The 27,385-nt window shown below is 43.4% G+C and overlaps 1 protein-coding gene across 7 annotated transcripts; it reads right to left on the bottom strand.

The window, feature by feature from the left end:
• Positions 1 to 7,631: 7,631 nt before the first annotated feature.
• On the bottom strand, positions 7,632 to 26,474 carry ints1 (integrator complex subunit 1). Of its 7 annotated transcripts, none has more exons than XM_056407459.1 (48): positions 26,389 to 26,474; positions 25,959 to 26,066; positions 25,578 to 25,862; positions 25,315 to 25,511; positions 25,070 to 25,207; positions 24,825 to 24,984; positions 24,585 to 24,693; positions 24,243 to 24,450; positions 23,761 to 23,906; positions 23,524 to 23,665; positions 23,204 to 23,380; positions 23,012 to 23,120; positions 22,798 to 22,918; positions 22,629 to 22,706; positions 22,044 to 22,201; positions 21,771 to 21,870; positions 21,595 to 21,686; positions 21,449 to 21,509; positions 21,161 to 21,358; positions 20,777 to 20,906; positions 20,225 to 20,404; positions 19,851 to 20,000; positions 19,593 to 19,772; positions 19,370 to 19,483; positions 19,105 to 19,272; positions 18,688 to 18,799; positions 18,450 to 18,608; positions 18,208 to 18,354; positions 18,005 to 18,103; positions 17,636 to 17,760; positions 17,215 to 17,469; positions 16,555 to 16,714; positions 16,344 to 16,475; positions 15,675 to 15,843; positions 14,044 to 14,170; positions 13,827 to 13,942; positions 13,622 to 13,709; positions 13,258 to 13,508; positions 11,603 to 11,732; positions 10,742 to 10,875; positions 10,464 to 10,656; positions 10,244 to 10,368; positions 10,022 to 10,131; positions 9,436 to 9,549; positions 9,271 to 9,341; positions 9,086 to 9,177; positions 8,843 to 8,952; positions 7,632 to 8,690 (listed from the first exon to the last, which is right to left on the bottom strand). In XM_056407459.1, exons 2-48 carry the CDS (start codon positions 26,011 to 26,013, stop codon positions 8,575 to 8,577), a joined length of 6,591 nt encoding a protein of 2,196 aa, XP_056263434.1. In that variant the 5' UTR covers positions 26,014 to 26,066; positions 26,389 to 26,474; the 3' UTR covers positions 7,632 to 8,574. The 7 variants fall into 7 exon arrangements, with proteins under 7 accessions (XP_056263434.1, XP_056263436.1, XP_056263438.1 ...); XM_056407461.1 differs by having other exon boundaries at positions 14,044 to 14,167; XM_056407463.1 differs by having other exon boundaries at positions 19,379 to 19,483.
• Positions 26,475 to 27,385: the final 911 nt, after the last annotated feature.

Below are 27,385 nucleotides of genomic sequence, written 5' to 3'. Positions count from 1 at the left end.
CTTTGGCTTCTGCAGTTTTGAAATCGGTGAGATGGACGTGAGCTCAGTGTGTGGAAACTCGAGTTTTGAAGATGAGTAATGCTCATTGAGAAGAAGTTGGCCCGGAAGATGCGCACACAACTCTTAACCGTTGAACAGTTGTAAAGTAGAATGAGAACAAATTACTGCAAGTAATACATCATGTTGTTCAGTCCTCCGGGGAGAAAACAAGCAGCAGATCCTGAACAGCAGGTTCCAGGATAAACACACTCCCTCTGACAACAATGGGACGACCCTAAAAGCTCATTTACTGAATGTTTTAAATCCCTCTGAGTAACTTTTTGTTTACTCTGTTGTTGATTTAATTTTATTGTTTTTTTTCTTATTATTTTTTCTAAAGCTGCGGTTTATTTTCCACCTCGCTGTGACCGGCTGTGTGAAAATGATCACGTCTGTTAACTTAACACAAATCCCTTCGAGTAGAAATCCACTAATGAAATGAACGAGGTAAACAAGGTGGCACGAAAGTGTGAGAATAACAAACAACTAAATGATGGTGCTTTAATCCTAAAACTTTTTTATGATTATACATCTATGTCGTCTATAACGTTGGAACTTTGACCACACGTAGTGCCTAACGTATGGATTTCTGGAAAAGGTCTATATCTAAAATGATATAAAAAAATAACGAAAAGTCGCAGTTATACCTTTTGATTAAGAAAATAAAGTCACTTTTTTGGATCCGCATTGTCCGATAGTCAGGAAGTTTGTGAAACGACCTCCTGGGTTTTTCAGACTTTTAATTTAAATAGAAGCTGATTCTTTACACTGTGACCCGGCTAATTTCTTGGGAGTTCTTCCTGACCCCATGTGAGGTCAAAGGACAGGGATGTCGTATGTGTCCAGATTATAAAGCCCTCTGAGGCCAATTTATAATTTCTGATATTGGGCTATATAAAATAAACTGAATTGAATTGAACTAATAAGTGCATATTGAGCACATACCCAAAGTTAGATCTAATCAAACTCATTTAATATGTGTTTTGTGGAATGTACTGGTACAAAACTAGAAAGGCCATTTCTTAAACCTTCTAACACTCACTACCACGAGGTTTCCAGATGGAGCCTCAGTGTAAAAAAGTACAAAGACATTCACTGACGGATGTTTGTAGAGATATACTGCGTTGTGTTGTCATGTTATATCCTTCATTTGTTCCTAACTAATGTACGCTGCAGTCATCGGTGCTGATATCCGTAGCATCGTTGTCTGGACACTGTCGTCTGCGTGTTACCGTACACTTACAGGATTTTTTCCATCTCGCATCAAAGCGATCACATCAACACATTATCACCAAGACAGGAAGCGTATTCACACCTTCCCCCCCCCCCCCCCCACTCTGAGCAAGGCAGCTGTAGCTTCGCGTCGACAGATCTCTGATGAGATCCGTCAACTGTCTACGTGCATTAAAACACAGGTGTGTCAATTAATCCGATACGTATCAACCGAGCGACACGTCCCGCTGCCTGGTGGAAACATTCAGCTGTCAGTGTCGTCACAGTTAAAGTGGCAGGCGGCGGTGGCTTTGATCTGCCCGGGACTCTGCAGCCGGCAGCTGGTCAGAGCCCAGGTGAGTCACGGGGTGGTCATTCCTCTGCAAGCCCCTCACCTGTGGCCCTTTCATCTGCACCTGTTCAAACACTGCATTCAAGCCGTAGGTGAGTTAGTGTTAGGGTTTGACCAACTTGGGTTTGGACATGTGGTTAAATGTTCATTTTTTTTAACGTCAAAATAATTAGAAAACGTTCACAATTTCACCAATAATTTGATTTCCTGATATTTAAAACAATATTACTTATTTCACAGTTTCGGACAACATCATGGGACACTTGAAGGCTCCAGTGAATCTTCCCCTCCATTCTCCAAACCGCTCTCAATATTTCGGGACTGACATTCGGGTGAAGGTTGTCAGTTCATCGCATGGCGACACATGGAGAGACAGACAACCCGTCTCGCTCACATTCACACCTACGGGCCTCAGATTAACCCGAGCTGCATATCTTTGGACCGAGGTGGAAACTTGACGAACAAAACATGTTGAGCAATTTATGAGTTTTCCATAAAACCGTCAGAATCCACATTGCAGAGAAGGTATATTGATGAAATAATGTAGATAATCCAGGCTCTGCATTTATTTAATGTAAGGTGTATAATAAATTTCCCAAGTAGAAAGAAAACACACCAGTAAAAAAAAACAAACAACAAAATAAACAAAAAACAAAAAACATAAGAAGGGGTGGGGTGATGTAGCAAGTCATAGCGCCTGTGAGAACTGTTGTCCTCTCTCCCTCTCTGTGGGATCGTATCGTGAGGAGGAGAAGGGGAGCGAGTACTCCGAGAAAGTAGAGTGAGGTGGTGAGAGGGGGTGGGGAGGTGGGTGGGTGGGTTCCTCCACACAACCCCAGTTTTCCACCTCCTTCCAGCCTCCTTCCAGCCAGCCAGCCCCCAAGCCAGCCAGGCAGCCATGGCAGCTAACCAGGCGTCCAGGCCGCTTATGTCGGCCCCCAGCAGACGCGCAGCACACAACAACTGCCACTGGGCAAGTGTAGCACAACCACTGGACCGACATTGAAGGCATGAAGCTGCACGCTGAAGGATCATGAATTTCTGAAAAAAGAGACGACTCCCCCTTCTTGTATTCCAGTTGTGTTTGGCCAGTTCAGTCGCTTGTTCGTCCAGCACCATGTCCACGCTCACTCCACTCCCCCTCCCTCCACACCCCATCCCAGGACCAGCAGACTCCAGAGTCCTCACCTCCATCTCTCTCTCTCTCCACCACCCACGGTGGTTCTCATCGTGGTGTTTCAGCCTGGGTCTCACTCGCCCCACCACTCACCACTCTCCTCACTGCCCTCCCCTCCCTAATACACATCCACACACACATCCATCAGAGTACAGATAGGCAGATGACATGTGTTCTGACTGTTGTCCTACTGGTGTACAGTAAAGGAAGGAGAGGAGACAAGACAACAGTTCTGCTCACTGGGACTCACCCACCACGACAGCACACACACAGCACTGACCCATTCTGACAAACCTGTCTGTGGTCTGTGAGTCAGTGGATGGTGGAGTGGAGATGGTGCCCACCACCCAGCCCTCAGGCTTCTCACTCAGCAGTGGTGGGATGGTGTTGTGCAATGGAGAAGAAAAAAGTGACTCTCACAGAGAGACATCGGTTCCATCATGCGACTGGAGCTGTGCAGCAGGCAGAGATGATATGGCGTCGTCCACTCCCACATGAGGCTGGTAAGCAAATTGCAGAGGGTCCAACGATGATATATATAGCAAGTACCATTATCATTGGTGGGCAACATAACCCGATGATTATGACAAACTTTTAGCACTTCAGTCAGTTTGTATGTATCCATGTGTGTGTGTGTGTGTGTGTGAGACAGACAGCGATTAAAATAAATTATTTCTTAGGTTTGAAAGTTCTGCGGGGGGGAAAGCAAAATAGATTAAAAGTGTCTTGTTTGAGCTGCCGCTGAATAAACAGTGCGTGTGGTGGGACTGACGCCTGAATAGCCATCTCCGTTTGTCCCCGGCACACAGGTAGTTAAAGGGATTTCTGCTGTGTCTGAAAGTAGACCCCCCCCCCCCCCCCCAAACTACTGTGTTTGTCTGTGCCTGGGTCCTTTAATGCCCATTGATCCAGATAATCAGGGACAAAATTGGTGAAAAACCAGTGGGGGAGGTTGTAACAGTTGTTACTCAAAAGAGCTGCTTGTGGATAATTGAAGGAGGCATTAAGACAACAATAGTAATGGCTAATGCCCGGGCCTTATTGCTCTCTCAGGTATCTCCAGCTCCCCGAATGACAAGATGGCAAGACCGGAGAGAGAGCCACGGCTAAAATGGCAATCAGCGTATCATTAGCCGAGCTTCAACTGCAGGGACAGAATGTGCCTTATCTGTGGGTTTAGCAAGCCACCAATGGGCTTCACATGGCTTTAGTTTGAAATGGGACTTGTTTGAGCTTGCGTTGGTTCGTTACGGAGTAGAGGGGAAAGGGACGTCTGAAATCCCCCGCCGATGGGTGTTTTCGGATCGTCGATAACGTAGCGATTCTGAAATGTTTAAATAAAGAGTGTGCTTTGCATCACTTGGATGTTTGGCCTTCGCTGTGCAGAATGATGTGTGTGTGTGTGTGTGTGTGTGTGTGCGCTTTGACAATTGAAGGCTGTTTTTAACACGTATCCGCTGAGGGGGGCAAAGTTTCTGAAAGTAGGACATGTGACATCACAACTAGTTCAGAAGCCAAATGAAGTTGAATAAACTGTCTTCTGGACTTTGTTGCAGAAAAGCACTTTCAAGACATATATTTCTTTATTCCAGACTCATGTGTCCATAAAACAACAAACACAAATACAACAATATATAAAATACAATAAGAGGACACAGGTCCAACCATTGCAGCAAAAAAGTCACTCGTGGTTAACAAAAAAACATACAGACACTTGAGTTGAAATGTGAATTAAAATGATGAGGGCTATTTATTCCCCTTTTTGGCTAAAGTGGATTAACCATCCACCCCACTGCCCCCTCAGTGTGAGACGATGCAATCTAACATAATGGAGATCGTGGACACTGCACATTATTATTCTTTCTCATCCACTACAATGACACTTCAGCTCATGAAGCAAGAGTTCTGCCAAATGTCACGCGAAGATGGATGATTATCGTCAGCTCCGCCGCCATGGGAATATATCTATCCGGTGTAATTTGCAGGCTGCAACAGCAATGAGCACAGATAAGATCAATATTTAATGAAAGTGTAAGTGAAGCTTAAGGGTTGTCACTTCTGCCTGTGCTGTTAATGACATGTCACATTATCATACTTATCAGATTGGGTCAATCTTAACTGCAATTACTGGCCTCATTTCTTTTTAATTCATCACAAATGTTGAATCATTTCCGTCGTCCACCTCTGTGCAAACACGCCGCGGATGTATTCCGACCGCTCGCGTCTGTTCTTTTAGCGTCGAACTTCAAACTAAAATCTATTAATGGCGGCGTGGATCGGTATAATTCAATCAACACACCTAAAATGTGTTTTTAACTTGAGTGAAAAGTGTATTTCATGGCTGAGGAAGCCCCTATGCTCGGTGCCTCACTCTCCTTGGTAATAGTATCCCACAGTGAGCCGGCTGATTGTTTTAGTCCTGGATCACTGGCCATGGGATAAACCTGAGAGCACAGCCTGCTTTTCATGTCAAAAACCTTCAAGGGAAAGCGGCCACAATCCAAGAGCAATCACACTCGAGACATCAAAGTGCCAGGGAGACGAGAGGCGAGAGACGGTCCACATTTTTTCCACGCGAGCCAAGTGCAACTCAAGCGTGGAGGAAGAGGAGATGATCTAAGGCGAGGGTGCCATTGAGAGGAAGACGGAGAGCAGACAGATGTGCATGGGCAGGTAGCGGCATATCGGGGCCCCTCCTGGAGCTGAGAGAGACGCCAGAAAAGCCTCCGCTGGTCGCATTCCTGCCCGCCGCTCATTCACTGTCCACTTTCACATGGGCAGCAAGACCCAGCGACCAAATCGGACATTCCTGTGGTCAGTGTTGGGAGAAGCCTTCAAGTTGATTTGCTTTCCGATAGATACACTTATTTGAAGATGCCTCCGTTTCAAGTGGAAGTCGTGCATTGTGGAGAAAAATACCACTTTAAAAAGTCAAAAGCGATGCAGGTTATGTTCATTTCTAAAGCAAAAATGTGGAGGTGAAATTTGAATTTAGTTAGCAGGTGAAAGGAGGAGCTACTTGTGACTACTTTGTTTACAGTTTGGTACTTTTGTCAAGTTCCCAACAGATGACCCTCGACAGATAATCACAAGCGGAACTAAAGGGGTCATTAGATGATTAATGGGTATGGAAAGATATTCACTTTTTTTTTTTACTACTTCTTTTTTTATAAAATATTAGATTGTTTTTGAAATATTTGGTTCTCAAACTATCTAAATAAACCGACACGAGACGTGGAAATACAAGGTAACATCTTTGTTGGAATGGCTAGAAACTCGCAGATATCTAAAAACCAAAGACATAGGGAACAATGCATCGTTTTGTATTTATTCAGCATTCTCGTCTCATTGTTCTGTGTATAATGTTTATTCTGAAAAGTAACTACAAACTAAAGATTTCAAATAAATATAGTGGAGTAAAAAGTAGGACAATATTTCCCGTCTGAAATGTTGTGGAATCGTATAAAAAGTATTAATAAGCGTTAAAAAAAACTTTCGGAAAAAACATTTGATGCACCGTGATGCTAAATGTCGTCAGTTTGCTCTTCGCAGCTGCATTTCAGGGCATCCAGCGTGGATGAATAAAGGCAAGGGTTGTTAACTTGTCAGTACCCCCCCCCCCCTCCCCGCAACTGTCCCTCCTAATATTTCCTCGCTAGCTGTCATTCATCTCTGTTCCGCCTCACTGCTGCCCAGCCAATGAGATGCTGGCGCCGGACCAAGAGCCCAGGCTGCTAAGACTTGTGTTGTAAGTTGATAGATAACCATAAACAGAGCGTTTGGCTAGTTATCGGACACCACACAGGTGCAATTAACACGTCCGACAGCGGCAGCAGAGAGAGCAGCAGGTAAGAGGAGGCATGATGGGTAGGACATGTTTGGCTTTACAGATGAACCAGTTAATTATGGGAATGGATGTGTGAATACATATTCATTAATGGGGATTTAGAGGCATCATGAGGAGACAAAAGACCGCGTTTATAATGTATTCACGTCGTCTTGGATTTAATTCTACACGTGACTGTTGTCACAAGCCAGACAATGAATTGATCTTTTGTTTGACCAAATAAACATGGTACGTGTGTCTTTGTTATAAACAAAGTAGGCCGTGTGTAGAGTACGCACTTTTACCTCTGAGCCTTGTGTTTGAAAAGCATGACGTGTGCAGTCTGAGACGACCTTTACCAGCCAGGTATCTCATTCAATGCCTTTATTATTGTTATTCTGAATGACAGATTTTAATGACCCACCAGTCTGGGCGTGTCACACCCTCACTGTGCTGTAAAAGATCCTACACACACACACACACACACAAACACACACACACCAGGCCTTCAAAGCACCCTTTGGTTTGAGTGATTGAACAATTACCGCCACGGTTCATTGACTATCAGTAGGGACGTCCACTTTCCTAATTTACCGGCATGCCTATCCGTTGTTTAACTTTTCCCTTTGATGATGAAGTCAGTGGCGCTCGGCAAAACAACTCGCACTTTTCATGGCAAAACGGTTTCCACCGCGGCGTCGTTAACGCGTCCGCTGCACGCCGTCGAAGAGGAAGCTGTGACAGCCGTTTACAGTTTTATCATGATGCGAGAAATTATTGGAATTAAATGGTAGGCCACAAACCTCGCGCCATTTCCATTTATTTGAGGTGCTAAAATATTATTCTGAAAGGTAATAATTGTTTTTTGTGACATTTTGGTTTTGGGAAATTTCAACATTAAACTGCTTTGCAATTAAATAGTTATGCGAAGTTTCCGTTGAAGCCCTGAACTCGGTGCTTAACTGCGGAAATAGGTTACAATATACACTTTCCATTGGGTGATGCCAAAAAGGAAATAAAAAAGGCATATTCCAAAAGTTTTATTAATTCAGTTTACACCACATTACTCAAAGATGATGTTCAGGTAAAGCATTGAGACTTAAAAATAAATGACCGGGTTCTCTTGAGCGATTCAAGTAATTCACAATAACAGTTTTTATTCTGAATAATTTGAAAAGAATGAGGAAAATGATATCAGAGTTGCTGCCATACACTGGATCGAGGGATTGTGAGAAGAAATATTGCTTTTTTTCTGTTGTTGTTCATTAACTACATATGGTGGCATATAGTCCGCTTCTTAATTGTACAATACTGTTGATATTTCATATTCTAGCTATCAAGCAACACCAGTGTGCAATTTTCCAATTACACATCAAGCTCTGCACTTTGTAATAATGTATATTAGTAATTTAATAACTGCAGAAGGGCAAAAACTCCCACACAAATGTCTGAAAATACAATAAAAAATGGATGTTTTAATTTAAATTTAATTACACTTTAAAATTATAATATGTATTATTATATTACATATTCATAATAATTTTGATATTCTGTGTTGCCTTAACTGATAATATAATAATATCACCTAATTACATCCTCATTCTTCTTATCTCTTTAATTATTTTATAATGTATCATTATATTATCAGTTAAAAATTACTTAAATCCCTTTAGAAGTAGTAAATGTACTAATTGCGCCATTATCACGATAAAAGCATTTTTACAGTTTTAGTTATTATATTTTCAACTCATTTAGAGGGACTTGTAATGCATTCTTTGAAGTCACTAAATTATCCAGAAGTAATTAGATTACTGCTGGATCTTTTAATATGGAGCACTGAAGAGCCACAGAGTTTATTAATCCGTGATGATCAAATAAGAGCAATGTTTGAACGAAAAAGGCAATGAAAAAAACCTCTGGAATGCAGAAACTTAATGTGTATTGGATGTGGCCCCGTACGCGTTGTCGCTATGTTGTTGCTTCCATGTGAAGGACCTTCATAGACTCTGAGATCATTGAACTGGTGTCAATCTGTCCGTAGATACCCACTAAAAACGCTTTGTGGAGCAAGATGTCTGCGTGTTCTGTGAAGGAAAGAAAGCACATGGATGTGTGACTGACGACAGCTTTGGGTGCATGCTTTGTCTATATTGCGTGGTCATGTGACTAGGCGGACACAGAAGGGGGCCGCTTCCTACAAGATCACGGCGAATGGGACTACAGAGTATCTTCTCACCTTGACAGAGAAGCACATACTCCGGAAGATTCCTGAGAGACGTTTGGACCACGTCGTAGTTACCGCTGCCCATGCAGTACATGAAGGTCGGCAGGAAGTCCGTTGCTAGGCTGCGGCGGAGAAAACATTCAAAACATGGTGTAAAGCGAATGCAAACAAATAACCAGATGGATTAAAGAGCGATCGCTTGACGGACGGGTATCAGTGCGCCGTGCTTTTCTCCTGTAGCCGCTGTAAACCTACCAGGGATTATTCTGGATGCAGCGCAGGGCGAGGTTGAAGGCCATGCTCCGACACAGCTCCTCAGACGACATCATGAGTCTCTGCAGATCGCTCTGGAAACAGAGGCGCAGAGCGGCGATGGAGGAGTTACTGACATGGACTCTATCGCTGACCGTTTTTTTCTGTTTATGTTATTTATGACTCACAATGAAGTACTGGATGATTTCGGGGGTCCTCCTAGACTTCTCATCCACCTCTGTCAACACTTCCAACACATCTAAAGCAGATGTGAAGAAAAAACAAACAGCGTTGTTACTCATCGTGATACATACACAGATTTACACGTGTGAAATTGCAGCGATGTTTGTTACCCTCGACGGCCTCTCCTCTCGACATCTTCTTCAGGTACATTGTCATGTCACCCATACTCAGTGAAACCGAGGCCGATATGTTAACGAGGGGCAAGGAACCAGTGGACATGTCATCTAGGAGAGAGAAAAACAGCAATTATATATATACATATATGCATATTTATATATACACATATATATATATATATACATACATATATATATATACATATACATACATATCTATATATACACATATATATATACATATACAAAAATATATATATATATATATATATATACAAAAATATATATATATACATATACAAAAATATATATATATACATATACAAAAAAATATATATATATATACAAAAATATATATATATACATATATACATATACATACATATGTATATGTATATATATACATATATATACAAATATATACATATACATATATATATGTATGTATATATATATGTATATATATATATATACACATTCATACAATGTCACCAGGTATTTAGACTGAATGCAGAGGGGATATAACGTGAATGTTCTCATTCAGATGTAGTTGGGATCTGGAACATCATCCTGAGCTCACCGTCTCTCTCTTCGGGATCAGTCTCTGCAGAAGACCTTTTCACGGGCAGCGTGAGTCCAGCCAGCAGAGATTTCAGTTGAACCAGGTCGGGGTTTTCTGCACACAAACCCCTGGCAGGAGAAGGAGCAAAACTAAAATCTCCGACAAAGCCATTATTGCCGTAAACTCATTCATTGTTTGCAATTCAACCATCACAGTGTAATCGTTAAAGGATAAACGTACTGCAAGATGTCAGAGTGCTTCTGTAAATAGGGAATGGCGGCCGCTGCAACGTGGGTGATGTACTTCTGCGTGAACTGCAAAAACTTGTTGATGAAGACGAGCGGCGAACGAGTCCTCTGGAAGTTCTACGGGGAGGAAAGATGCACAGACGCATACGAACACTGTAAAAACGTCTGATCCCAAGATCAAAATCCGGTGGTGAGGATTTTGAGCCGCTTACCCGGAGGACCTTCATAAATGACAGAAGGCAGTCCTGAAGCGCCCTCTGGTGGTCGCCGTGGAACACGAGCGGCTGCAGCAGCTCCAGGATGGCGAGCACGTTGCTGAAGAACGTCATGTGGTTCTGCTGCCGGAACTCCTGCATGTTCAGGTGAATGCGGCCGTGTAGGAGACCCGCAACCATAGGCAGGTGTCTGGAGAAAAACAAAACACATTTACAATGTGTGTGTGGACTAAATCCCAACACAGTGCTGCAGAGAGTACCACCGAGTTGTTCACCTGAGCAAAAGGACCGGGTGCGACACCGCCAGCTTCCTGCATGCGAGGTTGGCATCGGACACACGGCCCTCAACGGACTTTGTGTCTCCGATATCGGCGAGCAGTGTGACCAGACGATGCACCAGAACATCAAGCTGGGAGGAATACACAAAATAAGTATATACACCACACTGTTAACACGGTACACACACATTTTGACAAATGGATTTCCAGGACGTTTCGCCAAATTTCCATGACCGAATATTTCGTGAAATCTCAGTGTATACATGAAAAGGTGAGAAGATGTAGTATTTAAACTAACAATGTGAATTTTAAAGCATGCAGTAAACTAAAATAAGTACTAAAATGACACAAATGAATGAGACAAAAGTTTGATTAAAAGAATAAACATTTACGTCTTTTCAGTTAAGGTGCGTTCACTTGCAGCGCGAAAAAAATCTGCACTGCGAGTATGAGAGCTCATATTTTGAGCGTCATTCTATTAAAAGCATGTTAATTATTTAAAACTCAGTGTAAAATATAAATACAAATATAACAAATTTACATGACTTTTCCAAAACTTTTGAGATTTCCCCCCCCAGAACTTTTCCAGGCCTGGAAATAAGCATTTACTAATTCCATGACTTTTCCAGGTTTTCCATGAAAACGAACCCTGTGTTAAGTATTATGGTGAAATTATTTATTTAATGAATACAAATGCAGTGAAGTTGTGACATGTGACCTATTTTCTGATACGATTTAAACTCTTTCAGCGCATTCGTTTGTTTTGCTTTTCCATCTAACTACATATTTTACCCAGTAAAGTACAGTATGCCATCTTTATCTTTATTCTTCTTCTGAATGCAATAAAAACCTTGTTACCTTGCAGCTGCTGCCGTCTGCAGCCCCCCCGCTGCTGAATGTGCCTTCGGGCAGGGTAACGTGCTGGATGACCTCAGGGAAGTGCAGATAGATCTGGAGCAGCAAGTTCTGGCAACGCTTACTCATCGCACTGAAAGACAACCAAAAATAAAACGGAATGAGAGGGACACTGTATGCAATCACCTTTGGGGGGGGGGGATACATTTTATTATTGGCTGGGACAGTTCAGCTGTTCATGTTAAAGCTTAGTAACTCAAAATAAATAAAGACTGTAATCCCTGATGATGTTGAGTTGTGTGGCTTGAAGCTATTTAATTGACAGTGACTGGTTGACCAATTTTGTGTAGCCACAGAAAGTTTGTCTCAGCTTTTAAACTTTTAAGCTTTTAAAGGGAGACTAAAATCAACACCAAAAAATCAACATTCCCAGTTGGACATAATAATTACCTCAAGTTTGTCAAATTGCATGTTTACCGTATTTCTATATATATATTCTTTATTTTATTTTTGTATGTTTTCTGTTTGAGTACCTTTGTATACATACAACGTGTACATATTTTATTTTTCATGAGCATATCTCAAAAAAACAATAAAAGATTTGATTACAAAACAAACAGCTTATGAACAAAGATGACACGAGATCCCAGATTAAAGAACGAAAAAGGGCTTTTCTACCCTTTGTCTACCAGCGACAACAATAATAATAATTTATGTACACTAATACAAACCAGGCACATGAATAGTGAAATGCATTTGCCTTGAAGTCACTGTGGTTTCACACAATCCTTTAAGGCTCTCGTCAGGCTCACATGATGTACTCTCGACTAAGAGATTTATAACAGCTATGAATTAAGCAATTCAGAGCGGCCTTGACCGGGAGTAAAGAGTCTGCTTGTTGTTTAGTAGTTGGTGAGTAATCGGAATAAACACCAGCTCATCTGACAGCGAGGTTCCCCAAGAAGAATGCTCAACATGCAGTGAAGTGTTTATTCAACACGAGGCCAAAACCCTTTGCTTTCAACATGTTTTTTTTTATCCTGCCATATTTTCACGAGCAACAATTTTGCCAGACAGTTTAGCTCTACTTAAATATACTGTAATTCGGGAGCTAATTTTGCTTGACCTTGGCCAAAGTTTCCTCATTAAAGTGGTTTAAAAACCAGAGACATATTCATGAAAGGAGGGTTTGCCTCCACAAAGAGTTGCACCCTGATCTCTGACAGCTAAGTCAGAGCAGGAAATCACAACACAGGCAAGTTTAGAGCTTCAGCCGTAATCCTCTTGGCTTCGTTATAATGCACTGCGCTTTTAAAGAGATCACAGCACAGACGACTTCTGCTGGTTTTTATTTCACACCAATAGACCTAATTATCGAGGTTCTCCCTGGTCCACGGCATTGTGGCTGACAGAGGAAGTCTGAAGAGTTCATCTGCACCGAGAAGGAAAATCTAGTGCGATTTATACCCCGAGTTCATCAGCACACTAACTGGACGAAAGAATGACTTTCCACGATTGGGCCGATTAAAAACACCAACACAACTTATCAAAAAATTAATTGGTTGAACACTTTGGTGACTCGTAGGTGATGAGCGCATGTGTCTTCGAATGCAGACGAGCGAGCTAGAGGAGATTGCAACAATAAATATACACCGTACCTGTCCTCCCATTTCTTTGTGCAGTTGATGAGGTACTCGGAGACTTTCTTAATGTTTTCCAGCTCTCCGCTGCAGTAGGAGTGAAGGAGGGGCAGCCGGGACTGGATGAGGGAGCAGGAGGCCTGGTCCAATCTGCTTTTGTCATTGTGCGGGGAGTCGCGACTGTTGAGCTCCGACTCCGACAGGATCAGGTCCACCAGGCTGATGAGCTCTTCGGAACTGAGTCGGAGCACACACTTTTCGGTTTTCTTCTGCACGGACCCCGAGAAATACAAATTAATTCAGCGGGAATGAACTCTCTGGCTTCGGTCGCATTCAAAAAGAGACAACGGTGACAACCCGGCGCCGGGACTTCTGATCTTACTTGAGGGATCTTCTGATCGCGTCCCTGCCAGATACGCGGGATGTGGCTACAGGCCCACAGGAAATCAAGGGCTGATGAGGGGTCGAGTCTGGAAACATGGTATACAGACACGCTCAATAAAATGTCGTCCATCCAGAAAATAAATATTGCTGGCTACACAAAACAGTTGCGGATAACAGGTTATAAAAAAAATAAATGGGTGTACTTGTAGTCTCTGCACTTGCTGAGAAGAGCACTGATACACTGCAGGAGGGTGGACCAGTTTGACTGATGTGTGAGCAAGGCCAACAGATATGGTCTGTAGGCAGGAGTTCCTCTGGACTGAAATAGAGAAATAGGAGGAAAGGATGCATCAGGAACGCCACGCAAACACGTGCTGTAGTGCGAATAGATGAGAGAATATCACATGATGCTCATCTCACCTTGTTGAGGGCAAACAGCAGTTTCTGCTGCAGGTCCGGACACACGGAGGTCACCTCAGGGTCGAGATGCTCCAGCCAATCCACCAGCAGCCCAGAGCTCAGTCCGGACTTTGTCACCTCGGTGCTGCTGGGAAAGGGGAAAGTAGAAGGTTTACCTCTTCGGAGAGGTGACTGCACTTATTCAATCTAATTATAGTCTTCATCAAGACCTCAGAATACAACTGTGCTAAAGATGTTATGCCCGATGTTCATGTTCCCGGCGTGCTGGTTGAGTACAACCTACAAATTCACTGCTTAAACAACCATCTACCACGACACACAATCAAGTTCTCAAGCTTGTTTAAAGGTTTTGTAATCAATTTGTTCCAATTATTTAGCCCATTAGTTACTTTTGAGAATCCGCATGGACCTTTCTTTACACATTTCCTCCATCGCACAGCACTTATAACAAGAATAGAATATCTCACTTTTAAAGCTGGTTTCCCCGGTTCTCCCATAAAGTCTTTCTTCCAAAACAGTTGTGAAGGAAACCATGAGCAAATGCCATGAGCTGAGTTTTCATTTACCCCTCCTGTTACCTTTCGGGTCAATTTGACCCCATTCAATGTTTAATGTCGGTGTTCTTTGGGGTCAATTTGACCCCAGGCTGTTTTTCACTGTCAAACATATAAGAAATATCAACTTGTTTATATATTTAAAGGGCTATTTAGGTAGTCAACAAACAAACATAAAGTACCTCACACTTAAACTTGGGAAACAATATTAATTCTAATAATTTTCTGGAGGTTTTAATTTCTGGGGTCAAATTGACCCCGAGGGTAAAATATGTTAGTAAATGTAAAGGTAACAGGAGGGTTAATCAAAATTATGACTCGTCTCTTAACCGCATATATGAATAAGATCGCACAAGGCCAAAATGCCACCATACGACGAGTTGCTGACAAACAATGCAGCGTTTTAAAGGCTATTCTTTAGAGTGTAGAGCTCGCTCATCCTCCAGATCTACTCTAACTCAACGGAGAACAATGAGAGCAATACAGCATTGCTGATCTGTTCTCACTGAATATTCTCTGTTCTTCTAACTCGGCTAAAAACACAAACAGAACCCATCGGCAGCACGACAGCGTGTCCTTCACTTTGAGCCTGTGTGTAATTGCATAACGATTGCATAATGAAGATAGGGTAAAACACTTGGACTCTTAATGATACACCATGTTTCACACAGTGGTAATAAGGTTTCTTCTGTTAAAGCAAAACTCTCTCTATGTTCTAACGACACACAAACAGCATTATACACAAATAAAATCACTCCATATATTTGCACTCTTTGTAAAAAAGACCTTGCCGCTTGTGTGCGAGAGCAATTTTTCAGTGTGTACCTGCTCTGCTGCCGATGGTTCTCAAAAGTGTTCTATGATTTCCACAGCAAGTGGATCTGTAAAGCCAATGTAAAGCTGCAAAACCAATTAAACCTCTCCGGACTAAATCCATAAGCAGTTTCCGAGTACAAGGCCGCAGACGGCACACACACCGCTTTGATATTTTTTTGTGCCGTGTTTGTCATTTAGTCCCGTCAAATATAAATGTTTCTCGCATGACTTGAGAGGGGAAATAGAATTGCGGTTTCTCACTTGTTAGAATCCACTTCCTTTTTCACAGATCGCTCCTCACTCTCCTGAAGCAGCAAGGAAATCACCGTGGCAACGGGGCCGGCTGTCCCGTTCTGTGTGCCAACAGTCATCAACAGGGACAGGAGCTCCTCCAGATACGGCGACCTCGCCTCCATCAGCCCTTGTAACACTGGAATATAAATAACAGGAGAAACAGAATTTAAACAGCATCCTAAGCTTGGGCTGTCATTTAAAAAAAAAAAAATTATCTGGTTCACATGGACAATGTTTAAAAAATCAACAAAAAAAATGTTTCAATTGATTCTTTTTTAAACATATACTTTTATTTACAAATTAATACTGTTAAATAAATTTGAAAATGGAACTGAAAAAAAACCAAATACCGAACTCCCAACAGTGCAACAACAATAATGGACATATCCAAACTCCAAAGGCCATTACGAGTCACTTCTAAAAATCCTTTGTAATTCTGCAAAACCTTTTTTGATCAATGAAAAAAAAAGTACTTTAAACAAGCTAAATAAATCCTGAAATAATGTTTTAAGATTGTGATGAATTCTCTCTGTCAATCAGCTAATTATTCGACTCAAGTTTGAAATGCTGAATCTGATGCTCAGTTCAAACAAATCCAATACACAGTCACATGATCCTCAGTAACGCTGTTCATACCTTTCTCAATGAGCTCTGGCTCCGCATTGCATCGCTCTCCAGACTTCAGCATTGCAATGATGGCTATCAGCGGCACTTCTATTTCTATGCGATACGCCAGAGCTTCCGCCAGGTGGAGGAAACCGGAACGCACTGCAAGACAGAGACACGTGTCACTTACTGACAAAATATACAATAAATCAATTGACATTTGAAGCGTTTAGGTGCTCACCATCATTGTGCCGGTGTTTGGTAGAGTTCTGACCGGCGAAGGATTTGAGCAGAGTCTTCAGCGGTCCTGCCTCCACAGTTGGGGTGTCTAACCAAATGAGCATCTCAACAATGACCTTCAGGAATAGTGAGGAGAAAGCCTTGTCCTGGGACACGAGACGCTGAGAGGAACAAGGACAAAACAAAGTCTTCTGTACAAGGTCGTATGACTCAACATCAGGGGTCACACACATGTTGACCAATGGATTTCCAGGACTTTAAACCAAATTTCCATGAATTTTTCTTGATCTCGGTGCACACATGAAAAAGTGATAACATTTAGTATTTAAACTAACAATGAGAATTCCAAAGCATACCGTATATAACCTTAAATCAAACAAATGAATGAGAGACAATAGTTTTATTAAAAGAATAAACATTTATGTCTTTTCAGTTAAGGTGCGTTCACTTGCAGCGCGAAAAATGTGTGGGTATGAGAGCGTAAATGCGCATATGAATATAACACATTTCCACGACTTTCCAAAACTTCGGGTATTTTTTTTTACGGACTTTTCCAGGCCTGGAAATAACCATTTACAATTTCCATGACTTTTCCTGGTTTCCCATGACCGTGCGAACCCTGCAATTTGGAATTATGCACCGATTTGTAAGCGAGCCTCACCTGGTAGAGGTAAAGTTGGCGCATGAGAGGACAGGAGAGGGCGTGGCTGTGGTGCATCGATATGACAACAGGCCCCGCGTGAGTAGAGGTGAGCAAGGCCGCAAAGGCCTGCAGGAGCCGAAACGCTAGCCCGCCCTGCTGAATTTGGCCCTGCTTGGCCCGCATCAACTCCTTAGCGAGAGCCTGCTGCAAGGCCAGAGAGAGCTGGCTGGGAGGGGGGCCGTGCCAGCGGGGGTCCACTTTTGACGGGAATATCTGTGAAAGCAAAAGGATACAGAAACGGGTCAGTTGGACAAAGACGTGATTCAACAGCAGCTCGGTGTGAATAAAAAAGGGACTCAACTTTAGTTCAGAGGTGATTTTTAACATAATGTCGTCCAAAATGTTGAAATGAGAACAAAGAAAAGAGAATAAAACCCGCCTGAAGCAACATGCCGGTGAGATCGTCTTCCGGCCCAACGTCAGGAAGCTGACTGGCCGCTCTCATCTTCACAGAGCTGTGTGGCGTTTCCACGGTAACTTTGGCCGTACTTGTTTCAGCAGAATCTGTCAGATGTAGTCAGGAAGTGGACTCATTTAGATTATTTAAAATAATGTTGTTACGTGACACTTTATTATCTAAAAGATAATGTACGAGGACAAAAAAAAATATTCTTATTGTTGAAACACATTTACAATATTCAATAATACTTTGAATGTGGGCAATCTTAAAAAGTAACAAGAAAATGTCTTAAAATGTTAAAAGATAAAACAGCACATAAACAATCATTTAGAGACAAAAGTCACCAACCGATATCTGGAGGAAGAGTGGAGCTCAGTATTGAATGGAAAGTGTGCCCCCCGGTGGCACCTCGCTCATGCTGCACTTCAACCAGGTGGGCCATGTAGTCTAAAGCAGGATAAAAAAATAGATAAATCATAAATAACTCAAGAATATCATCTCAAAAATCTTTAAAAACAATTAATATAGTAGGATATCAGCAGCACTCTTACGCTTGTCCATGATGTTCTGTTCTAGCGTCTCTGTGTCATGAGACACCGCCTGATCCAGGTACTGCAGTAGTTTACTCATGCTGGACACGGGGATGCCGAAGGACTGGACGAACAGCAGCAACTGCTGAGACTCCAGGTCTTGCAAAGCTGAGGGAAAACATGTATTGCTCCATTAAAAAAAAGAAAAAATCTAATTTTCATGGTGACCAGCACATATTTCGGTGTACTATGACAAGTTGTACCTGCATCAACTAATCGAGAAACCTCTGATCGGATCATCCTCAGTTTCAGCCAATCAGGCAGCAGAAGGGCCTCTTCTGAGGTGTCAACCAGGAAGGCCGTCGGTAGAGGCTTTTTGTCGGGAAACCAAATGTCCAGAAGAGCGTAGAAATCACTTTCTCCTGTAAGAAATGCACCATGGTAAACATGTTCTTATCGCGTCTTCTTCTCAACATTGAGGTGCAGAGTTAACAGGACTACCTTTGGGTGGCCCCAGAGTCAGCAGGATAACCATGGCGTGAACGACAAGAATGTGCATGGTCGCGGTTTCTCCTGTGGTCCAACGCAGAAACACCTGGTCCTGAGATTCTGACTGGAAAAAAAAAGATTGTCAAACACAATTTTAATTTTCTTTTACCAACTTAAACTGGGATTCATTTGAAAATTGCAGATTACATTTTGGTTGCAGCCTCAAAACTGATTTTTTTCAAACCTGTTTTTTCTTTTGAATTAAAAGGTTTTTTTGGATTGCGAGAAGTTTTCAGGGGATGTGGAGCTTGCTTCTTATTCTTAAGATACTGATCTTACGTCGAACCGGTGAGAGTATCAGGAACTAGTTCGCCGTGATGTAACTGACATTGTAGTTCAGTTAGTAACGCAACTGTTGGTAATGCTCACCCAGCTGTAAAGATCCTCGCCCTCTTTGGTCTTCCTCATCCTCTTGATGTAGGCGGAGAAGATGGTGAGGAAAGCACTGAGCACGGCGTCGGACTCCGGTCTGCCGGAGTGTTTGGAGAACAGGCTGTTCATGATGGTGGAGCGCTCGACGATGAGCCGGGCGACGTCCTGTCGAGAGCAATCGGGGACCACATTCACTTCAGGTGTGCTCGACGAAAACAGATTAAAGGAAAGCATGTAATGTAATTAAGGTTAAGTAACTCGCCGTGATTACCAGGGCCAGGTCATTGTGAGAAGCCTGCTCCTCTACTGGTGCATGCTGGGATAGGTAGATAAGATAGGCACTGATTGTCTGCGGATCCGTCTCCATGTGAATCGCCTGTGAGGAAGCCGAGAAGAAGACGCGGCCGACAAACTCCTCGTCATTTACCGTCCTGAGAGTGATACATGTTCAGTTATTGGCGGTTTGCGGCCGAGTCGACGCTGACCTGCTGCAGAGCAGTGGACGTCATGCCTCTGACACTGTCAAACAAGGGGAGCTTTGGGAGGTCTTGGAGCAGCCACTGGTACCCTGGCAAGAGCTCAGCATCTGTCGAGTCTTCTTCCATGGGCTGATCCCGCTCGTCTCCATCTTTTAAGCCTCCTTCGCTCAGCACCAATGACAAACCCTACACACAAACATAACGTGTCAAATAAATCGTGTTTAAAAACGGTAACACCAGCGCTCATCAAGACGGCTTTGGTACCTTCATGGCCAGGACTCGCGATGCCACCTGAGAAGAGCTGAGGCGACGCAGAAAGTAGTCCAGCACTTCACATGTGGTCTGTTCGTCAGCCTTAGGACCCAACAACAGATCCTGGAGCCGTCCGAGGAGCTGCCTTTGCTTTTGCTGCCTCTAGCAGGACGACAGATAATAACACAGGATTATTCAAGAGTGAGTCGGAAAGCTGGACATGAGTTTAACCAAAACGCAGGTATAATCCCACCATCCAAAATGAAGCCCAAAGATGAAGTAAGACCACTCGTTAAGAACATCATTTTAAAAACAATGTCAAAACAAGGACAATTTCAGTAATATTTGCCTGGCAACAGTAAGGTATGTTGTTCTCATCAACATACTTGTCTCTTCTTGGCTTTTTGCTCCTTGCTCTCTCCCTCTTCGTCATCCTCTATTGGTAGACTGTCATCTGCAGCATCGTGCAGCAGAAATTCACACAGGCACTGCACTGGAAGCACATCCAGGGACCCCTCGCTGGACTGGACCAAATCAGCCAACCACGGCATGGACTGAGAGGAAGCCTGCGCAGGATTACAAGTGTACAGTTACAGGATGCACACAACAGAAGCCTTCGAAATAATGCTTTGTTTTTCCCTCTGCTTATTTTTATGGTCTTGAACTCTTGATCAATGTTGTTGCTGCAAATTATTCTGTTTGACTTCCCAACAGGTTTTCCCCACTTGAAGTTGAGCTTTGTTTTAAGTTTTATTAAGATACCAAAGATCCTGCGTTCTCATCCAAAACAGGTGCATCATAGCACCAAGCTCTTATCTTACACAAGTCATACGTTTGTTGAGACACAATATCCTTAACATAGCTGTCACCTATATTTGTTAATTTTTTAGACATACATTTTGCACGATAAGCAGTAATACGGTAAATGTGGTCGTCACCTGTCTCTGGATGATGTTGAGGAGGAAGTCTGGGTTGCGACTGCGGCAAAGGAGATGTCCCAGCCGCAGAGACTGGTTGAGGGTTTTCACCTGCTCCTGGATCAGAGGAGGAGGTCGCCGAGGAGGACCCCTGAACACAGACACAAACTATGAATCCATCTCACGGTCACACAATTGAAAAGTGTAAAAAAAATTATATTATCTCTAGTGGATTGAACTGTCTGCTGTATAAAAAGTTAAACGGTATCAGTTCACTGTCCTCCCTTCAATCTAAAGAAAGTGGAGGACGTTGGAACAGTGTCACGATCCAATTGGAGGCATTTCCTTTGAGAATCCAATCAACCAGTCATACTGGACTAGTGGTTATTCCTCCTGGTCTCTTACTGTGGATCCAGACTGGTGAGCTGAGACAACAGCAGGCTGTTGCTCTCTGTGATGGTCTGTTTGGTGGAGGCTGCAGCCAGGTGGCTCTCAAAGGCCAGGATATCTTGTTTCTCTCTCTGGGAGACCTGCAGCTCCCTGTTGATCATCTCCGTCTTTGTGTCCTCGTCCGCAATGGTGCATGGAGGGTAGCTGTAGTTACTATGGAAGCAGAGAGAGAGAGTTGTGTGTTTTAGTTGTTGAGCATTATTATATCTTGGAACTGGTCTTGTGTAGATAACCTTCACCTACTTGGTCATAACCATCTCCATGAGCATTTTCAGTGTCGGATAGCCATCCCAGGCAGCCAAACCTAACGGAAAAATCACCAGACATCATATTAATGCGGTTATTTAACAGCTTAGTCGTAGCAACTCTTATTTTTTCACCATATGTACCTATTTTCTGAGGATTAAACGCAGCCACCACAAGCAGCAGCAGCCAAGCCTTCCAGTACAGTGCGGATATTGCCAAATTTGGCGGCTGGTACCTTCAACATCGAGGATCATTTGTTATTTCAAGACTGTAAACTGAATGACCTGAAAGTGTTTTTTTTAAAAGACGGTGGAAGTACCCTGCAGGCAGCTGAATGTTCTCCGGGTGGTGGTATGTACATAGATTCAGCACCGCATCAATCAGCTGGATCCTCTCCACTCTCAGGACCTCCAGATCTACTGAGATAAACAATCCGTCATCTCTGCGCTCTCACAGCGACATTTCCTTTGTTCATACTTTCCGAACGGAGGCACATGTGTTTACCAAATGTCCAAATATTCTGCCTGAGAGTAATATACACAGCTTTAACTGTGATCGTAAACTGTCGCAGCGCAAGTGGATCTTCACACACCATCGGACTGAACTCCAGCAGCCCTCTTCACCAGGTGATCGGCGAGCTCCATGGCATCGGCGGGGCCCAGGGGCAAATCCCGCGACAGCCCGATCACTAGAATGCGCATGAGCGTGTCTTCCAACAGAGGCACCTCGGAGCAGAGGCGAAGGAAGAAACTGAGGAGTAATTTAGAACCAGAGCAGCTTAGTGACGTGCCAAATACAGTGAGAGGAAAACACGACTCCTTTTGAATAATGCAGGGTTCTTACACATGTTGACCGATGGATTTCCAGGACTTTTAACCAAATTTCCATGACCAAACTGAAATCTCGGTATAAACATGAAAACTGTAGAAAATGTTGCGTATTGAGAGCGTACACCAGCTTATATTTTGAGCGTCTTTCTTTAAAAAATATATTAATTATTTCAAACTCGGCGTAAACGAACATGTGATTTTAACAAATTTCCATGACTTTTCCAAAACTTTTATGATTTAAGTTTTTTCCATGACTTTTCCAGGCCTGGAAACGACCATTTTAAAATTCCATGACTTTTCCAGGTTTTCCATGACCGTACGAACCCTGATAATGGAGGAACACTCACTTTCTGTCACTCTCCGGAGGCCAGTTGTCCCACTTGTAATACGTCTCGGGTTGCTCCGTGAACAGCACTTTGTGAAGGCTGCGGACGTGAAAGGAATAATTCACGTATAAAAGTAATTGAAAACATGGTTAGCTTGTGCAGTTTTAAGGGTTCGGGTTACGGTACCGACCAGTGAACGTAGTCTTTTGCATTCACTTTGCTGATGGTAGGAACCACGGTGTGAAGCCACCACACGGCGTCTCTCTGGATGGAAGCAATCTGATTCTGAAACGACCTCAGGCTCTCCAGATCTGAAACAAACCAGACGTGTGTTTAAGACAAAGCCCATCGTGGATGTATTATGGTTAATAGACACACCATTTGAACAAGTACACAGCACTGACTCTTCTTCTCTCCTTTGTCCCACGCGATGCCAGACTCTTTGACCTGAGCGGTGATGCCCAACATCATAGAGACGGTCAGTAAATCCGTCACCTGGATGACAAAACGTTCCTACGGGAGAGTCAGAGATAAGAGTCCAGAGTAAACGCATGAAGATTAAAGCAGGAACTACCGAGGGGTTTTCACAAACATACTTTTAACTCCAAGTCCACATGGGTGGTCTCCTTTCTCTCCTGCATTAAACCAAAGCAGAAGGACTGGAAGTTAATCTCATGCTTGGTCTGTTTGATGATCTCTCGCAGCAGAGCTCGCGAGGCACGGAGGTAGTCGTCCTTATTGGTCAGCAGGTCCTGGAACACCATCGCCAAGAACTACAGACAGAACAGAAGAAGGGGACAACGTTGATTTTGAGAAAACACCAGAATTTAAAACACATTTAATGAGTGATTAAAATAGGAACACTATTTCCAAACTATCATTCGTTCAAACCAACTTGAAAAGTCTCAAGTTTCACCTTTGGACCCTGATCGGGGCTGTGCTGCAGCACCGTGTGAAGGACTTGCATGTTGTTCGGGTTCCTGGCATTGGACAGCTCATTGAAGATCACCAGCTTCACCATCGTGCCCAGGTTGTCTCTGTTCGCGTTGAGCAGCTCCCTGGAGAGGCACAGCCAAAGCCAGTGAGCGGAAGTCGCCGCTTGTTACGTGTGGAACAACAAGTTAGGAGCGAGACAACGAGAGACTCCACACACCTGACACACAGCATGTACTGGTTGAGGAGAACTTTAGGTTTGAGTCGGATCTTGATCAGATTGGAGATCACCTCCATGTCATCTGCACACTGGGTGTTGCAGTTCATACACAAGGACATGAGGAGGTCTTGAGCCGCTCGAGTCAGCTGTGCACACAAAGAGGTAACAGTCATTAAATAGGAGTTGTCAACATTCATTTCCATCGTCATGATTTCACATAAACAAAAACAAAAAGACTGAAAAATATAAGATACTGCAACATACCCATGTACCAAGAAATCAAGATGAACAATATTGACACTAATGCATTGGCTTCATATTCGTTTGCCATTATAGACTATGTTTTACTTTTCATTATAGTGACAAATTCACCCTGCAGTTCACTCACCGAAAGCAGTATTTGACCACAAGTCGTGGACAGAATAAATGGCAGAGATTGAGCGTGCCACGTGGTTTATATTCCAGGACCTTTTCGTACTCACTTTTGGGTTCTGGAGCCACATCTCCAGCCTCTGCACGGTCATGAGCCGAGCCTCTTTGTAGCCACACGTGGCCGTGAGCAGACGCAGCAGGTTCCGTGACACGTTGTCCATCGGCTGCCTGCGGTTCAACTGATCGCGCAAGACGTCGAGCACGTAGTCTTCCACGCTCTCTGCCAGTTCATCGTACCGACAGTACGCCAGGATCATTCTGAATGATTTGTGATGACATAACAAAAATATCAGAATCTCATCGAGGATCAAATTCAAAGCAAAGTGAAATTGTATCAAGAACAAGTGGTATCTGTTGGAAATTGTAGCAACCCCTGCGGGTAGTTTTCATACCGACTCGGCATCATCTGCCCGTCATCCTCGGGGCTGAGTTTCTCCTCCGCTATCAGCAGTTCTGTCTGGTTGTCATCCTCCTCGGGGGTTGAGGGATGAGGGCTGCTACCTAAACACAAAACGGTAACAAAATCTAATTTTTAAAAAAAAGCAGCATAAACATGAAACACTCATTCCCTGCATCAGAAATCCAAACACCCAATCACGATTTGTTCTTTTCTTCCCCCAATGGAACTGTACCTGCACTGAGATCGCCACCAGAGCGGCCGGTGTCAGCCTGCAGCAACATACTTGTCGGGGGCATCTTTGTCCCAAAAGCAGTCTGGATGTTGTCAACAAAATTCTTACAGTGAGAACTGTCCACCCAGATTCTTTCCCCCAGAGAGTCCTCAATGTACACCTGGAAACACATTCCGGATTAACATACTGCAAGACATCTTACATGGCGACTTTAAAAAGGATTTGAGTGTTTTGGAGATTCCCACTTTCACAAAGATCTCTGGCCAGTTCTCGTCCTCCTCATAGGCTGCCATCAGCAGATTGCACGCCAGAACAGACACGAGGCTGTTCCCCTTGGCTTTAAAGTTGATCGCAGCATCCCGACGCAGGAGGCTGCACAAAGCCTTGAGACAAAAAACGAGGAGAGGAACAAAAAATCCAGTCAAATTCAAACATCCGCGGGGGTTCACGTTGGGGAAGATTTCTTTGCAATGCCGATGAGAAATCTTACCTCGATAATTCCTTCGGTGGAAAAAACGTTGGGTTTGATTTTGGCCAGGAACATGAGACTGAGGTAGAGCGTTATGTCGGGCTTCGCTCGGTTCAACTTGAGTTGTTTCGCCGCTCCACACAGCAGCCCCTCGATGCGATCATCATTTCCTTCAGACTCTGCAGCTTCAATCTCATCGAGAAGAATCGCCGCCGACACTGCAACAACAAAAGAGGCGTTTAACTTTCCATGTTTTTCTCAAGTTTACACAACCATCGATTTACCTTCAATGGGTACCACTGACGGCTCCTTTATTGAGGGCGATATCGCCCTCTTGTCTACGGCTGCAACATCAGCGAGTCGTCCCAGAGCGCTGACTGGTGGGGTGGTGGACAGTTTGGGCCGCTTGGCGAGGCCGGACAGACCAGATGAAGAGGGCAGAGCGGCGGAGGTCTCTCTCTTGCGGTCAGCCGGTAGATTTGTGGATACTGGCTTCAGCAGGACAGCGGGAGCTTTGGGCTCTCCACCCTTTGGGCCGAGAGCAATGAAATCTCCTGGCGGAGGGTGACCTGGGAGGAGCAGACGTCACAATACGTGTTTGCTGACATCATCAAAAAACACACTACGAGGACACTGTGGTCGGTGACAACGGTTGCAATATCTACCTGATGGTTTTGCAGCATTGGGGCGCCTGAGGGCTGTCGGCTTTGGACGATTCATCTTGACTAATGAACAGTGGCTTAGGCAGGTGACATTAGATGGCTTGGAGTCGTCTGTGTACAAGAAAACAAGGACACACACACACGTTAGAAAACTTAGAACACACTAGTTTAAGGACCCTACGTTTGACATAAGTAACGCTAATCACTTGCCAGGGGAAACAAAAGCAGCTTTAGAGACCAAAATGTGTTTTAAAAGTCTGTGCTCAAGCTCATCTGTACTATGTACTGAACACAAAGTCCTAACAGTTGGGCTAACGACAACAAACGGTGAAAAGCTAGCGTTACTATGCGGCTGTTAGCACCTTGAGCTGAGAGGTGTCACGCGTGAACTGGCGTTTATTGACGTGAAAATATAACATTTAAAACGGCTCACATTTTTATTCGGTCTCATAAAACGGGTTGCGGTTAGCCTGAGCGATGCACTTCTGTAAAAAAAAGAAGCGTTAGCCGACTCAGAAGCTATCCCCATGACGGCTTACTCTTCCTTTATCTTCTTCTTCTTGTCCTTCTGCTTCTACTTCTTCTTCTTCTCTGAATCAATGTAGCTCGCTAACAAAGGTAAAATGGTGGATACCGCCACCTAACGGCCGGAAGTGTCAATTGGTGTCGTATTCAACTAGACACTTCTAGAATACATAATGTATTCTTCGCATCAAAACACCCTATTCAAGAGTACTCGCTATGTATATATATTGAGTGATACATCGTTATTGTGTTGTTTCATGGCATGTACATAGCTTCACTTTGCAATTTATTACCGGAAGTACTACTCTACAATATAGGTGTTGCTTGATGCTCGAGGTGGGGAGTTGTACTTACCCCTTATGACCACAAGAGGGAATACGCAGCGGCATTAAGGCTGGTATCACAGAGTGTCAGCGCTAAGGAAATATCAAAGGCGCCGCAATAGATTATTAATCTCTTTGTACACTGGAAGGTGATCAAAACGGTAAATTGTCTGCTGTAAAAGATTTTCAGAACAGAAGTATTCCTATGCTGTTATAAATTTACAATGTTGGGAGCTGTAATGATGCGTAATGGCCACAAGAGGGCAGTGTGTGTTTAATATCTCTGGAGCAAACCAGTCCAACTGATAAAAGCATAGCTATTGTGCGCCCTCTGGTGGTCACAGTTGGTAATTGCAGTATCAAGTTAGATAAAATAGGAAGTTAAAGTTCCGGTTTACACTTTCAAAGTAAAACTCCCAAACATATATTGTGATGAAGATACACTGTGGCCACTATAGACTCATTATTTTATTCTTATAGTATACAATAATATGTACCAACAACACGGATCAAAACGGGGAGTTAACTTCAGAATTAATTGAAATTATATAATCTGACTATTTAAATTACTTTTCTTTATAT

This window comes from Pseudoliparis swirei, chromosome 23, assembly GCF_029220125.1.
Source record: "Pseudoliparis swirei isolate HS2019 ecotype Mariana Trench chromosome 23, NWPU_hadal_v1, whole genome shotgun sequence".
Classification (NCBI taxonomy): domain Eukaryota; kingdom Metazoa; phylum Chordata; class Actinopteri; order Perciformes; family Liparidae; genus Pseudoliparis; species Pseudoliparis swirei.
The sequence above is the reverse complement of the archived record's forward strand: the minus strand, read 5'-3'. Positions and strand labels throughout refer to the sequence as shown.

Bases quoted from the DNA above. Each gene is read 5' to 3' on its own strand.
- ints1 (XM_056407459.1), bottom strand. From the start codon at position 26,013: ATGAATCGTCCAAAGCCGACAGCCCTCAGGCGCCCCAATGCTGCAAAA. The intron at 10,657-10,741 runs GTGAACAACTCG...GTTTTTCTCCAG, and splicing joins CACCCGGTCCTTTTGCTCAG to ACACCTGCCTATGGTTGCGG. The intron at 10,369-10,463 runs GTAAGCGGCTCA...TCCTCCCCGTAG, and splicing joins CATTTATGAAGGTCCTCCGG to AACTTCCAGAGGACTCGTTC.